Below are 15159 nucleotides of genomic sequence, written 5' to 3'. Positions count from 1 at the left end.
ATGAATACTGTGCTATTAAGTTGCAATCACTAAAGTTTTTCAAGTGTCCATTTCAGATCTCATACCTGTAAGTGAAATTAATTTCTTCCTAAGACTGAATATATGATATTGTTTTCACAGTACAGCAAACACTGTTCCTGTTGCTAGAAATTAAATATTTTGGGGATTCTCGAGGACGATACAGTATTTTCTCCTGAGGCTTCTTTAAAAAATTTTGTGTAGAAACATTGCATTTCTGTGAGTCTGTCATTTAGGGGGACAGTTAAGGGGGATAGGGAGAACGAAATAGTCTTAACTCTAAAATTCTGTAAAACTAAAAATTCTAAAAATCTGTACTTGTTAGCTTACATTATAGTATATGTGCTATTTAGTAAAATATACAGTTGAGGTGATCATTAAACCTGAAAATTTTGTGGGTGTGTATATGTGAAAATTCTTAAAAATAATGATTAGGAAATATAATCCTTCTACTTGCTGAGAAAAAGATTTTTCATTTTTGTATTACGTGTTTTTCTGTTAACAAAAACAAATGTCTTGGATTTTATTTAATTTTTGATCAGAGATATTTCATCTGTCAAAAGAAGAAGCTTAAGGTACAGCAGGTGGCAGTCAGTCATTTACTATCACACTGGATTTTTTTCATGGCCCTCATTTGTTTAAATTTTACCTTGAAGAAAAGTGTCTCTATTTGAGTTGTACTCAAGGGAAGTGATAAGAGTCAGTGACTCTAAAATGGATGTCTTCAGAATCATACAAATTATACTCAGGATCCCTTCTTATTTATTGTATGATTTTTTTGTATTTGACAGTGAAAAATTTTATTTTTTCATGCAACTTTTAATTCCTATTTTAGAGAAATAGTGTTGGAAATAGGCATGTTGGATTCTGTCTGGGATTGTGTATCAGTAGAAATGTTTTCTAATATTGAATAAAAGACCACCAAAGACAATAAAAATGTCTTTTTGTTCAGTGGGAATTGAACCATTCAATCCGGAACTTGTAGTGAATAACATTAAAGTGCACAAATTCCTCAAAATCAGCTTATTAAAATTCTCAACTCCTTAACTACTAGACTGGTGGTCTAGTGTTTATTTATGCCATTTTGAAACACTTTTCACAGTAAAATAGCAACATTAAATGCTTTGTATGAAGATGTCAGTGGGAACACAGTTCCCTGTTACCACACTTGATCTACTTGTTTAATATCCGCAGCATGTTAAAAAGGTGTTCAAACAAATCTACTGGACGTTTACTCCAAGCAGCCTCTATGTCTAGATAAAGATGAAGATAGTTTCATGCAGCTGATCTGAAATTACAGCAGTCCTTCTACCATATCTGGGTAGCTTTTTTTGTCTGAGAAATGTAGTAGCACATTCTGAAATTACAATTGCAGTGTAACTGTGCATATGTAGATATTCCCTTATGACACAAATATAGAGGATCCTGGACCAGATTTAGAGTTGCAAATTAACAGTTTTACTGCCATGTGATTTGACACTATAATGGAATTATTTCCCCAAAATAAGAGGGTAGAATGTTCTCACTACTTTAATGAATATGTTTGTTAACCCTCATTTAACACATGTTCCATTTGCAGAATGTTGAAAGATTTTATCCATTAGTGAATGGTTGATGCCCATATTTACCAAAAGGGGTTTTTTTATTGCTTTGTTTTGGGTTTTTTTGTTTTGATTTTGTTTGTTTGTTTGTTTGGGGGTTTTGTTTTTTTGTTTGTTTGGGGGTTTTGTTTTGAGAGTTTGTTTGTTTTGTTGGTTAGTTGAATTTTTTCTGTAAAGACCAGAGATAAAGCTTCTAAACTCTACTAGAAATGGGAGGTAGGGTGAGAAACACAAAAAAAAAAAAAGACCTCTGAAGCAGGAATGTGGATATACTAAACAGCAAGATAGAGGTGTACCTGACATTTGTATTTCTGCAAGTGATGCACCTCAAAATCCCCATCTCTTGAGGATTCTCTGAAAACATGGTGGTGTGAGATACTGGTGCCAATCTGTTCCTGGCACAAAGGATGTAGACAGAAACATGGAGACTCATGGGCACACTTTAAATCATGTCAGGGCTGCTTCTGTGTCTTACATTTTCCTTTATGTTTAACAGTGTTTCCACATGTGTCAGTGAATTTATGAGTGATTGTATCTCCTGTGATTCATATAGGATGCAATTTTTACAAAAAGTGACAAGAGTTCTGACAGCAACTAGGCCTTAAAGTGGTTTGTTTGACCCACTCAAAACAAAACTTTGTGCTTTAGTGATATTATTAAGCTTAGAATTACAAGTATAAAAGAAAAAAAGAAAAATACCCTTTTTATATCAAAAGGATAATAACACCTTCTTAAATGAGACAATTTTCTGATTATTGCATTTGATACCTCTTAGATAATCCAGGTTCAGCATCTGTACAGGTGATCTCTGTTACTTTATCAAAGAATATTACTTCCTACTCCTTCAGATTCTCCTCTTTCTATTCCAGATCCCTTGATTGGATTGTAAAGATTAATTTAGTGGTTAAGGTGAGGTTTTACTAAAAGGACTTTAAACTAAAATTGTCTGTGTTGTGGGACTGTCACATGACTGTACAATGGGTTCTGCATCATGAGAGCTGGTCACAGGCTTTCAGCATTAATGTGGGAAGGTTCAGATTCTGACTGGGCTGCAGACTTCCTGCATGAACTTCAGAAAAAAGGAACTTCCCAGTAACTGTTCCCATTTATAATGGAAATAACACATCTTGTCTATTTCAATTATAGTCTCTGTGTGGCAGAGCCTGAGAATGTAATTATTAATGTATGTGCTAGACTACTATGAGGTTTCTGTGCAATATTATAAACCAACAAAGCTTTAACATGTTTCTATAAAACAAGTTGTAACATGTGAGATTTGAAAACCTTGATCCAGGAATGGGTTTCCAGATTCCTTTACAAGACAGTAATTTTCATATTATGCATTTGTGTCTCTCAGGGCTGCCAGTGTAAGATTCATAGTTTTAACTTTTAACTTTCTGAAGACCATTAAGAGAAACTAATGCCACAAAAAAGTCACACTAAATTTTCTAAAATAGCAATTTTTGTAAATGTAGCATAAACAAAATATACACTTATACATAACACTTATTAAAGAAAAACCAACTCCTAATAATTTAGGAGAGCTTGCACAACTCATATAGCTGAAGTTTTTTAGTACAGTGCTTGGCCAGATAACAGTTCAAATCTTTTATATCACAGGACATCATGGGGTAATCTAGCTTTTTATTGAATAATTAGGTCCCATAATGTAAACAGCTGAGGAGGGAAACTGAGAATAGTAGGTGTACAATTTCCTTTTTGGCCAAGTCATACATATTCTAAACTGAATCATTTCTTTCCAGCAGTACGTTGTAATCATGCACCCTTTTATTTGTGCATTGCTTTCCAAGACATTTTCTCAGAAATAAATGTATTGGCCCATCTATGAAGTGTTTTAAGAATGTATAATTTTAAAAGCATTCTTTAGCAAATGTTGAGGAAGTTTTTACTTTAGTACTATCCATATTTTATAGTTATGACAAAAAAGTAATGAGGAAGATTTTCAGCAAGTTCCTGTCTCTTAGGAAAAACTGTGGGTTTGAGTTTATCGTGTTCAGTTTCCATGTTGCTGAGAGACTGTAAGACTAGTGCATGATAAAACTTAATGTATTTGGTCTTTCAGGTCCAGCTCTTACAAAGACATATAAACATGCTGAAATTTAGCTTGGAATTCTTTCAATAAAGCCAGTGGGTTTGCGGCTAACAGTGGGGTGTATAAACGTTGTTTTGTTGTCAAAAGTTTCTGACCAGATTGGATTTGTTCTTTATATGTGCCAAACATTGATAGACATATAAATTTAAAAGTCTTTTATTTTTGCTATTGTTTCAGGTAATAATTGCCCTTGCAGAGAAAAACCGGTCCCACATTCCTTATCGAAACTCTATGATGACTTCAGTGCTAAGAGACAGCCTGGGAGGAAACTGCATGACTACCATGATATCAACACTTGCTATGGACAAAAGAAACATAGATGTATGTTCTTTTTATCTATCTGGGACAAAAATCCCATCACTTCTCTATAGCTCCTGCTCTTTTGATTTTGAGTATAGATTAAAATTCAAGTGTATAAGCTTTTATTCCTATCCTTTTAAAAGAACACTTTTATTTTGTTTCTAGGAGATAATTTTATCAGTGGAAATTGCTGTAGAATATAAACAAATCCTTTAGAAAATGTGCTTTTCTCTAAGTAATCTCAAGTCAAGTAGCAGATGGGAAATGACTTGGACCTAGTAATGAACTACTCTTTTTATCAATTTACTGATTTCCTGGTGAATAAATTTTTGATTTATTTCCACTGAAAACCTTGGCAGAACTTCTGTTACACTTCTTTGGTGTCAAGATTTTATAGATTATGGTAGACAAATGGGGAGTTCACTAGGAAAGAAAGGGAGCTGAGGGGGTTGGAATTTATGGAAATTTTTCCAATATTTTGTGTCCTGTCACCAATTTCCGGCACTGGAATTATGTGTAGTGGTGTTTTCTTCACAAATAGGTCTAAGTTTTTATCAAAGGGTTGTAGTGAACGGGGCTACATCTGGCTGGAGACTGCTTTGCAGTGATATTCCTCAAGGCTCAGTTCCAGGGCCAGTTCTGTTCAATGCATTAATCAATTATCTGGATGCAAGAGCGGAAATGCCCCATTAGCAAGTTTGCTGATGATACCAAACGAGAGATGCTGTTGACTCTCTTCGAGGGACAGAAGGCCTTGAAGAGGGATCTAGATAGATTGGAGCATTGGGCTGTGATTAATGGGATGAAATTTAGCAAGAGTTCTGCACTTATAGTGGAGTAATGCCCAGCATAAGCATAGTTTGGGAGACCAGTGGATGGAAGGTAGCCCTGTAGGAATGGATCCGGGGGTGCTGGTCAGAAAAGCCGTGAGCAGTGAGCCGAAGCAGCCAAGAGGGCACCACATCCTGGGATACATCAAACAGCACAACCAGCAAGTCAAAAGAGGTGATTTCTGGCTGTCTGCCATTCTCACCTTGAGAAAGTGAACAGTTCTGGGCCCAACAGGTCAAGGAGGATGTGAAGGTCCTTGAGAGCAGCCAGAGGAGGGCAACAAAGCTGGATAAAGTCTGGAAAAAATGTCCTGTGAGGAGCAGCTGAGGAATTTGGGCTTGTCTAGTTTGGAGCAAAGAAAGCTAAGGGTGACCTCCTTCCTCTCTGCATCTCCCTGGGGAGGGAATGCGAAGAAGGAGGTGTTGAGCTCTTCTCCCTGGTATTCTAGTGGTAGAATTTGTGGGAATGGTTCAAAGATATGCCAGGGGAGGTTCAGACTGGACATGAGGAAGCGTTTCTTTGAGAGGATGGTCAAACACTAGACCAGGCTGGAGAGGTGGTTGATGTTCCAAGCCTCTCGGTATTTAAGAGGTATTTAGACAATGGCCTAACAATGTGCTTAAACTTGGTCAGGCAATTTGACAAGCTGATCATGTAGGTCCCTTCCAACTGAAATAATTTTATTCTAAAACATGTAGGAATGTGAATACATAGAACACTGCTCAAAGCCATTTATAATCTGTTTATTTCCTGATTTTCCTAATATAAAAGCATTCTAACATGAATAAACAAGAAAAGAAAACTATATAGTCTGAGACTGTTTTCTGAAATACAGTGGAAAGCATTATACTCAAACCATCCTTCATCTGGTTACAGACATTTTCTTTAGAAAAGTGGACTTTTTCTGTTAAACAAAAACATATTGTTCAGATCTGCAAACATAATTATGCAAACATATTGTCTGGTTACAAATGCAGCTGGATAAGTTTATTAATTTTATTTTAAGCACTTTGAGATCAGAAACCTTTCAAATATCAATTCATCAGGTGTGTGCATCTCACATTCTGTTGTAGACTTCTATTTTGGCAATATTTAGATCAAGCAGTTATTCAGTATAAGCTGTGACAGTTTTCATGTTCTTGCTTTAGCATATACTATTCTCACAACATATGTTATTCTTTGGTCCTCCCAAAAATAAAAATTAATTAATAAAAATAAAAATAAAAATAAAAAAATAACACCAGCAAAGCAAAACAACCAAATCCCTTCCTTGCTCCCCAAAACCTGAAATATCCAAATAATATAGGTGGATGATAAACTAATATGTCCAAATAATATAAAAGGTTTCTAAGTCAATTGCTAATCATCAGAAAATGTCAGAATTAGGATAAGTGCATGAGTCATTATCCATAGCTATTTTAGGGTTGCATGTTGTTTTTTTCCCTTGGGTGTACATTTCACTCACAAACGATGCACGAGACAGAACTACCCCCACTATGAATTGAAGTTGTATGATAAAAGCCAAAGGACCTAGTGTTGTTTCTTGTAATGAAAACAATGAAGCAGAAAATTCAGATTAAGAAAGGGCACTCATATGAAGGGGACAAATAGATTATTATCCTAGAGAACTAGATTATATTCCTACGTCTACCAGTGAGTTTGTACAGAATTTCTTAGATCACTATATCACATTTTTTGTGCTAGTTTTTTGGAGTACTTCGATGAAGATGTTGCTTCTGAATTGTAGATATATCACTCAATATAGCTGTAACTATAAGCAGAATTTGTTCAGCAGGAAGCTGTTTGGAACAGGAGATCATAAAATGACAACAATTTAATATAATTTTTTGGTACTTTTGACTTCAGTTTCCATTCATTCCACACACTTGCAGCAAGGAAGGTTAATTGACTAATTCTTGTAAAGCCCTGAGGTGCTGTTATGATAAGCATGGTATAAAAATGATTAGGAAATCAGATGTCTGACTTGATTGCCATTTTGATTGAAAGCTAACATATTGAACATTGAGAACTGAATTGATTACCTACTCATTAATTTAACATGTGCTGCACATTAAAAAGGGCAAAGAGATCTAGTGGAAATGTATGTAATGTATATATGTGCACTGTACATATAATGTGCTTACTATATGTATAGAACTTAATTAAAATGACATTGTCTGATCCTCATTGCAAAGGAAGCAGACATAGAGCCCAGCTAATACTGTATGCAACTCTCTTAATTGTAAGGCCTTCCTTTCCTTTGATTCTCTGTGTATATATTGTCTTTAGCAAGAAACATCTTTCCTCATGTAATCCTTATTCAGGGTTCCAAACCGAAACCTCCAAGCACTTGCAGACAGAAGTTGTGTGGAAAATGTGTATGAGCATAATATTTAAACTGGTATTTTCTTTTATTGGGGGACTGAAAACTGAAGAATTAATTCCATTCTGAAAATCAATTCTCTTGCAGTAGTGAATTAATTTAGAGGCTATGTATAAATTCTCTTTTAAATGCAGGCTGCCACATCCCATAAGGGTTTATCATAGAGTTTCTCAAGCATCATTTGAATTTCTAAGACTGCCTGATATTCTATGTTTTATTATTTGACCTAACTGGAGACAATTGCTGAGGTTTTTTTCATTAAATATATGTCTTATAGCAGGGTCTGGCATTTAAATATCAGCTGATCTGGAATGTGAGAACATTATTTATCAGGATTTTTGATTTCTTTCTGTGCACTAGATGGGAGTACACAATGGCTGTCACAGAGTTTCCCCAACCACCTCAGTCTTGTATTTTTTTTTTCTGCCTTCCATTCCTGCTGATTCCCATCTTAGCTCATCTGACAGGTTTTTGTCTGGTATCACAGTTCCCCTGTATGCCTCCCAGTTCCAAATCTCCTAGCTTCTTTCTCAGTTGTCCTGGATTTCAATTATTCTTCCTTTTATCTCTTTTCCCAGCGTCTTTTACATAACATTACCCAGTCCCCTTTGCACCAAAAAACCAACCAACCAACCAAAAAAAAAAAAAGAGAAACACCAAAAAAACCCAAAATAACAACAAAACCCCAACTCTTATTAGTTTTCTCTTTTTGTCATCAGTCAAAAGTTACTGCCTTCTGAGTAGCATGGCTTTCTTATCCTATATTTCCAGCTGGTTATTTACCTGAAACACAGTTGATTAGGGGATTAACTGTATCAGTAAAATATCCTACCATTTAACAGTTTTATATGCCATTATTATGCTGACTTAATTTCCCTTCAATATTGTTATTTTGGAATATGAAATGATAGAATATTTTTGTAACATACGCAAAAAATGGAAATGTATTTTAATGGCTTCATTAGTGGTCTGGCTACTTACCTGGTGCAAAGGTAATTGAAATTATCTCTCCCTCTTTTTTTTTTTTTTTTTTTTTTCCTTCCAGGAATCTATATCAACCTGCAGATTTGCACAGCGAGTTGCTCTTATTAAGAATGAAGCAGTTCTTAATGAAGAAATTGACCCCAGATTGGTGAGAGCTGTCTGGGGACAGGGGGAAGGAGGTTGCTTGGTTTAAGTTTTGTTGAGCAATAGCAGTCAAACTGATGTTGGGGATTTTATACTGAAATGCCCCATTAAATAATTTTCAGATACAAGCTCCAACTTCTTTTTCTATAAAATAACTGCCCCTTTAATTTTTTATTTTGGACACAATTATAATTAAGTGTATTTTTATCAAATCTCTAAAGGCTTTCTCAACTCTTAAAGCATCTTAGGAGAAATGGTCACTTTCATTATCATCTTCATGTTGCTTTTTTAGAGTGATGATTCCTAAATCATAGTCAGACATCATTGGATGTTTCTAAAACTCTGATTGCTAGTCACTTGATGAAGGCACACAGCTGCATTGAAACAATTTGTGTATTAAAAAGCTAAGTAATCATACTAATACTTAGTCCTTGCTTGAAATTGATTCAAGGAACATTTTAGATAGGAAGAAAGACCTCTGTGAAGTTACCATTAGGAAAAAAGAGGAGGACAAGTAAAGGAGACAGAAATAGCCAATTATGTAGATAATGATTTCATTCATTGTTACTTGATGGTTATTAGAATATTTCATTTACTGTTAATAATTGTGCTTTTATTTCCTCTTGTCTCTTGTTCTTGAAGTTCAAAGGAAATAGAAGATCCTAGTCAGGTTTTCAGCTGATTTTCTTTTTTTATTATTATTATTGATTTTATTTTTCTTTCCAAGCAATTTCCAATAGCAATAGCATCACAGATTTAATAAATAAATAAATAAATAAACTCAGTAGGCATTAAACAACTTCTTCATTTCTATCTGTCTGTTCTTTTTTCCTTTTCTATATAGATTTTCTAGTAGCAAATCATGCAAAACATTTCTTCTGTGGCCACAGAAAGCTTTGATTGAGGTAAAACACATGCAGGCTCCTGAACATTTACTACATCCTGTGGAGCTATACTCCACGAGTTTGGTATGTCTCACTCTGCAGGATCATTTAGCAAGTAAAGCAAAAGTGGGCTCATGAGAGTTAGAAAACCATCCCCTCTTGTGGAAAAGGCAGGGCAACACAAGTACTTTGAATTTATACAGCCTGCACTCATTACGGAATTTGTAAGTAGGGTGCAACCCTGTTATCCAAAGAGCTGTATTTAAGACTTTTTTTCATAAAAATCAAATTTTATTGTAAGAAAAGAATATTAACTTTATGAAAAATTGAAACACAATTTATTGGCAGTATCTATCTGTGAGTTGAATGCATGCTTTATAAAGGGAGTTCACAATACCTCTTGGTGGATCAGAGTTAAGTCAGTTTGTTAGGTAAACTTTATTCTTCATAATGGAGAATTCCTGAGTTTTTATCATACTGAGAAGATGAATTTGTACCTTTGTACTTTTAAGGGACTCATTTTTGAACCTCTCTCACTCATGGCTAAAGGACATAATTTAAACTAAAAATCAAGGTCTTGAATTAAACTTCATCTCTATTTTCACGTAAAAATAGAAATTAAGTTGTTTTGCTTCTGTAGATTTTTGTGTCTCTTAATAATACTTGAAAATTAATCTTCTGTCCATATCCTGAAATTGGTATTTCAGTTGTCAGTTTGAAGTTGATCATCCTAACAAATTTGAACATTGAACAGAGATGTTACTGTGATTCAGCTGTCTACCATTTTCCACTCTAGCCCAAAATTTAATTTTCTTGACTCAGTAAATGGCACAAACTGCATCAGAGTGTGGCACCAAAATGGAGTAATATAAAATTAGAGTAAAATGTTTGGCCTACAATATTCGCTAAGTGTTCTTGCAACTTCTCTAATTAACAGTCATCACTTTAATACACTATTAAATGAAATATTATGTTAGACTTTCATACTTTACTATAAAAAATAGTGAACTGTAGGTTTAGAGTTAAAAGAAATAATCATATGCATGTTTAAAATAATTTGATTTTTAAAGTAAAAATTTAGGAAGTTACAATTAAATTTGACCATTGAAAGAAATACAAATGTTTAAAGGAGTTTCAACATCCAGTGAAAGTATGTGTCACCAATTTCAACAGTCTCATTACTGGAAAGCACATGCAGCCAAAAGTGAAAAAATTTTCCTTGAAAACACTCTTCTCTTGGAAACTTATTTTGCATATGGAATCAGGGCATGCATATCCACCTAAAGATATCACTGGCCTACTGATACATTTGAGCCATATAAAGGGAGGCTTCATTAAATGATCAACCATAAAGTATCCAAGAATGCATTCATTAATTTCTTAGACTTAGATATTTGCATATTACCCTGCTTTGTATATGGCTTTGAGAATTTAATGATCAGTAAATTTTGGTTTTATACCGACATTTTTTTCCCAAAGTACAGATTCTGACAATGACTTCCTAGAATTTAAAAATCTAGTTTAGTTTTCCATGTAATATTCTCCCATTAGTATTCATTAATGCAGTTTAATTTCGTTATGTTGCTTTATGCCATCAGTTTGTTGCTAGCAACTGGTACATCCTACAAGTAGAGTATGCTATCATTCTAATAATAGCAAAATGTCAAATATAAAAAAAAAGGTAAGATTAAAATTAAGATGTTGTTTTGAAACCTCTGTTCCTATAATAGAAAGAAAAAAAAAATCAGTTGTGTAGTTGCCCTTTCTCTCACAAAGATGTCAGTTCTTAAATGTGTTTTCATTTTTAAGAGGCAAAACTAATGAGTCAGAAAAACCCTTTTTATTCCTATGTCAAATTATATTTCTCTTTTGCAAAAAGAGAACTCCTTCTGTACAGCCATGTCTTCTAACACAAGAATTTACTGAGTTTGGAAGACTTTTCTTGGGTTTCTGAATGGAAAAAGAGAAAAAAAAGGTGCTTGGTGTATTTAAGGCATTTTTACAGTTTTTAGAAAGGACATCTTTTTTAAAAAAAGAGAAAACTAAAGGATATTTACCTGAACTCAACCTTCTACTGCAAAAAAACCATAAACTAGCTATTAATTTGTAGGTGATGCTTGGTTTATGTCTTGCTGTTTGTAGATGATTGTCCAGCTGAGAAAGGAGATCCAGGATTTGAAGGATGAGTTGGCACTGGTGACTGGCAAGCAAAGAACATCAGAGCTTTCCCAAGAAGAGCTACTTCAGTAATGTCTTACATTGTTTTCATTTTCTTCTTTTATTATTATACTTTTCATCAGTTTCTTTATTGGCATCAATATTTAAATTCATCTCAGAGTTTTAAATCTCCTTGAGTGAATAATAAAGTGGAGTTAGGTGCCAGTTTAGAATGGCAGATTTCCATGAAAAGCTCTGTGAGGCTGCTGGCTGTGTTTTTGCAGCCTCAGCATTGAGGAAGTGAAGTGAAGTAAACGCGAAGGATGGGAATGCCTGTCAAATGCCAGGCAAAAGGGAGTGTTGTATAATAGGGCAGAATGAAAAACAGTCTTTCTCAAAACTGGATATGCAATCTGAGTAAAGTTCAAAAAGTATTCTTGTGCTAAGGCATATCCTCCTGTAGTGTTAGTTTGACATAAACCAAAAGAAATTTCACATTTCTGATCCACAATTAATCAATGTCTTAAAAGCCAAATATTATTCCTTTTTTTTAACTGAATGTGCTGTTGGAATATAATATTAATTCACATAAATATTGTAACATTCTGCAGCTTTTGGTAACAGAGCAGTACAACATATAGGAACTTTCTAAATATGGTGTATTTCCTCAAGTTTAAATGTTCACAGTAACTGAATTCAATTTTCAGGCTTGAAAATTTGATGCTGTAGTATGGACCTATTTAATCACTGTAAAGAAGGAAGTAACCGCCTAATTTTGTTTAAGTAGTACATTAATAGTTACCAAACTGAAACTGTGGGAATATTTAGTCCTTAATTTCTGACAGGACTGGTCCAGAGGACAACTACCAGTGCTAACAATTTCCCCTGACACACAGGATTATCTGGAGACATGAGGACAAGCTGCTACCTTGAACCTTGAATTTCTCATGTAGATTATTGTTACTATTAATCATTTACATCAGCAGTTGTATGTTCTCCTAACCAGAAATGTCCCTGCAGTTCCTGCTGAGTTAATATGTATTTATCATCTGCCCAAACACATGAGAGTCAAATGCACAAATAACATTACAGAGTAGCACTACATGTGACCAAGACTAGCCATAGAAAGTACCTTTCTTTTTCATTATATGCAGAATTAAATGCCCTTATTAGTTAGTTTATTTTTACTCTTCAGAAGATGATTGACTTTCAGTGATTTTATTCAGACATACTTAAATAATCTATATTTTGGTTTAAATAAGTGCTTTCATAACATTATTGTAAAAATCTGTCACATTAATTTTCTACTGTGGTCTTGTGTCCTGCTTACTTTGTATAGAAAAACTGGGGTTTGGGAAATCATTTGGGTTTTCTAAGACCACAGTAACAAATTTTATTTCCTAAGTTTTTTTACTTTTTTGCCATGGAAATGGTAGTCCTATAAGTAGGAATGGGTTATAAATAGTAATGGATTAACGGTTGATTAAATTTTTCATTATGATTGTGCAAAGGAAAACTAGGAATGTACTCTCTGCATACAATTGCACTATAGCGTCTGGGAGGCCTGGTTTCAGAAATGTCACACAAAAAAGTGTGACAGTTGTATGTTTTTCCATTTTATCTATGTAGCACAATGTATAGTGCATTGCACTATCAGAAAAGATTTCTTCTGAGATCATAACAAGAAATTTTGTATCCCATTACTCCAGAAAGAAGCAGAGTGGAGACTTTTATGAGTTTCTACCTGTGTTGTCACATAATGAAAAATAACTTTCAAGGACCTCAGCTGCATTAAGTCAATGCAAAATTTTACGGCTTCTGAATTTATAATTTATTTATATTTACTCAGGCTCATCTAGCACGTGTGTTCATTGTTTCAAAAATAAGTTCTTTCTGGAACAAATGCCGTGGAATTAAAATATAGAACAGCACTTAAGTACTGCTGACTGGGATATAATAATTTTCCCAAGGGTCGATACTAGACAAGAACAGCATCAAGCAAGTAACCTCATCAGTCATCAATTCCATATAATGACATTTTTCAGGGATCATTTTCTTAATATTATTTAAAGTGAAAAAATAATTGTATGTACAGTTTTTTCAAACAGAGAGGCAAAGAGAGTGCTAGAGAATAACTATCACATACATGAGTCAGACTGACTTGTTAGTGCTTTAGGCTGTTGAAGGCTAAGTCAATCTTTTCTAGAGCAGTTGAAAGGAGAGAAAATATCAAATGTCTGGGTTTATGAGTTTTACAGTTGTCTGTGCTCATGCAAACAGCACTCACAGACAAACAAATGATGTGGCTCAAACACCCAAATGAAAACGTAATGAAATGATAGTATAAAAAACTACTACTTCAATGAAAGTATCTTTTTGTGGGTATGAACATTTATACTTTTTGAGCTTACTTTCATATGGCAATAGCATTTATGATCATGCTGATTTACATGTCTGAGCTCGAGGTCTGTAAATGTTCTGAGCATTTATGACAATCAGCAGATAGCATCTAAGTGTTCTGTCTCCAGTTAGAGTCTATCAACACATAACACAGCAAATCTTCATGACAGTTCTGTTTATTGGGACTAGCCATCTGAGTCTGCAGCTACTCATTATCTGGAGAGTTTGTACACATTAAAGAACAAATATACAAGTGAGTAGTCCAAACAGAAGTATGGGCCTGGATGATGGCTGATAAAATCATGATTTACTATTACTGGAAAACATCTATGTTGGGATTTGCAGCTGGTTTTGCATCTATAATGAAACCTAAATAATATTATTTATCAGGAGCCATACAGATCAGTTTGTTATGACAGGCAGAAGAAGAAAAGAAACATGGTATAGGTGATAATGCAACATACTCTATTGTGCTTGATTTCAAGTGGCCACCCAAGAATGATTCTTAAGGGACTGGAATTGTAGGGGATTCTTTTGTTATTATTGTTTTTATTATTAATGCTTTTTATAAATGTCAGAGAAAAAATTCTAATTAAGGTCATTATGGATTTCAAATCCTACTTAGACATTTTTGCCTAGTTAGGATATCTTCTGTTTAAACTTAAATAAACTGTATCTCATTGTGTGTGTGTATATATACATATATATAAATATAATTCAAGTTTATGTAGTTCTTTTCCAAATTCTTAGACTTTGGCTGAAGTCTAACTGTGGTTAGTTTTATTCCAAATAATTGACTAGTAAGGAGAAATGTTACAAAGGATAGTCTTATAAAAATAGATGTGTTTTAATTATTCTTTTTCTGACTCATTATACATATTTTTAACACAGATCACAGCAAAATTAATCTGCTGAAATTATTCTGATCCTGGGGTTGTTTTTTTTCTTTGTTGCTGAACACAGATGGTCAAAGGTATAAAACATGTCAGTGAAAAACTCCATGCACTGAGTCCACATTTATTTTTTTGTCCCACACGACATTTTATCTCAGGCACTTTTCAGTAGAAGACAGATGCCAAAATGAAACTGAGTCAAGTGGTACATGTGTAGATCTAATTTTTTTTTTCTTTTTTTTTGTCTAATACAATGCCTATGGTATTGGATAGGTGTTTTTGCTCTCTACATATGTTGTAGGAATTAAATGTTAGTGATTTCCTAGGAAATAAGTGCTATTAATATGTGAAAATTATATTTTGTATATCTCTTGACTTACTAAGTCAAGAAATGACAAACATTTCTTTCAACAATGAACTTCATTCTACTTGTTTGTATTCAAAGCATTCC

General features: G+C 34.0%; 1 protein-coding gene across 1 annotated transcript in view; it reads left to right on the top strand.

The window, feature by feature from the left end:
• The window catches only part of KIF6 (kinesin family member 6), a 154490-nt gene that overhangs the window by 35700 nt on the left and 103631 nt on the right, over positions 1-15159 (top strand). Inside the window, exons 8-10 of the mRNA XM_083858420.1 lie at positions 3910-4053; positions 8292-8378; positions 11401-11504. Coding sequence (XP_083714546.1) covers positions 3910-4053; positions 8292-8378; positions 11401-11504 — 335 coding nt within the window. The remainder of the gene's footprint in view (positions 1-3909; positions 4054-8291; positions 8379-11400; positions 11505-15159) is intronic.

Source organism: Zosterops lateralis (assembly GCF_965231275.1).
Source record: "Zosterops lateralis genome assembly, chromosome: 3".
NCBI lineage: Eukaryota > Metazoa > Chordata > Aves > Passeriformes > Zosteropidae > Zosterops > Zosterops lateralis.
This window is presented reverse-complemented; position numbering and strand designations above follow the sequence as displayed.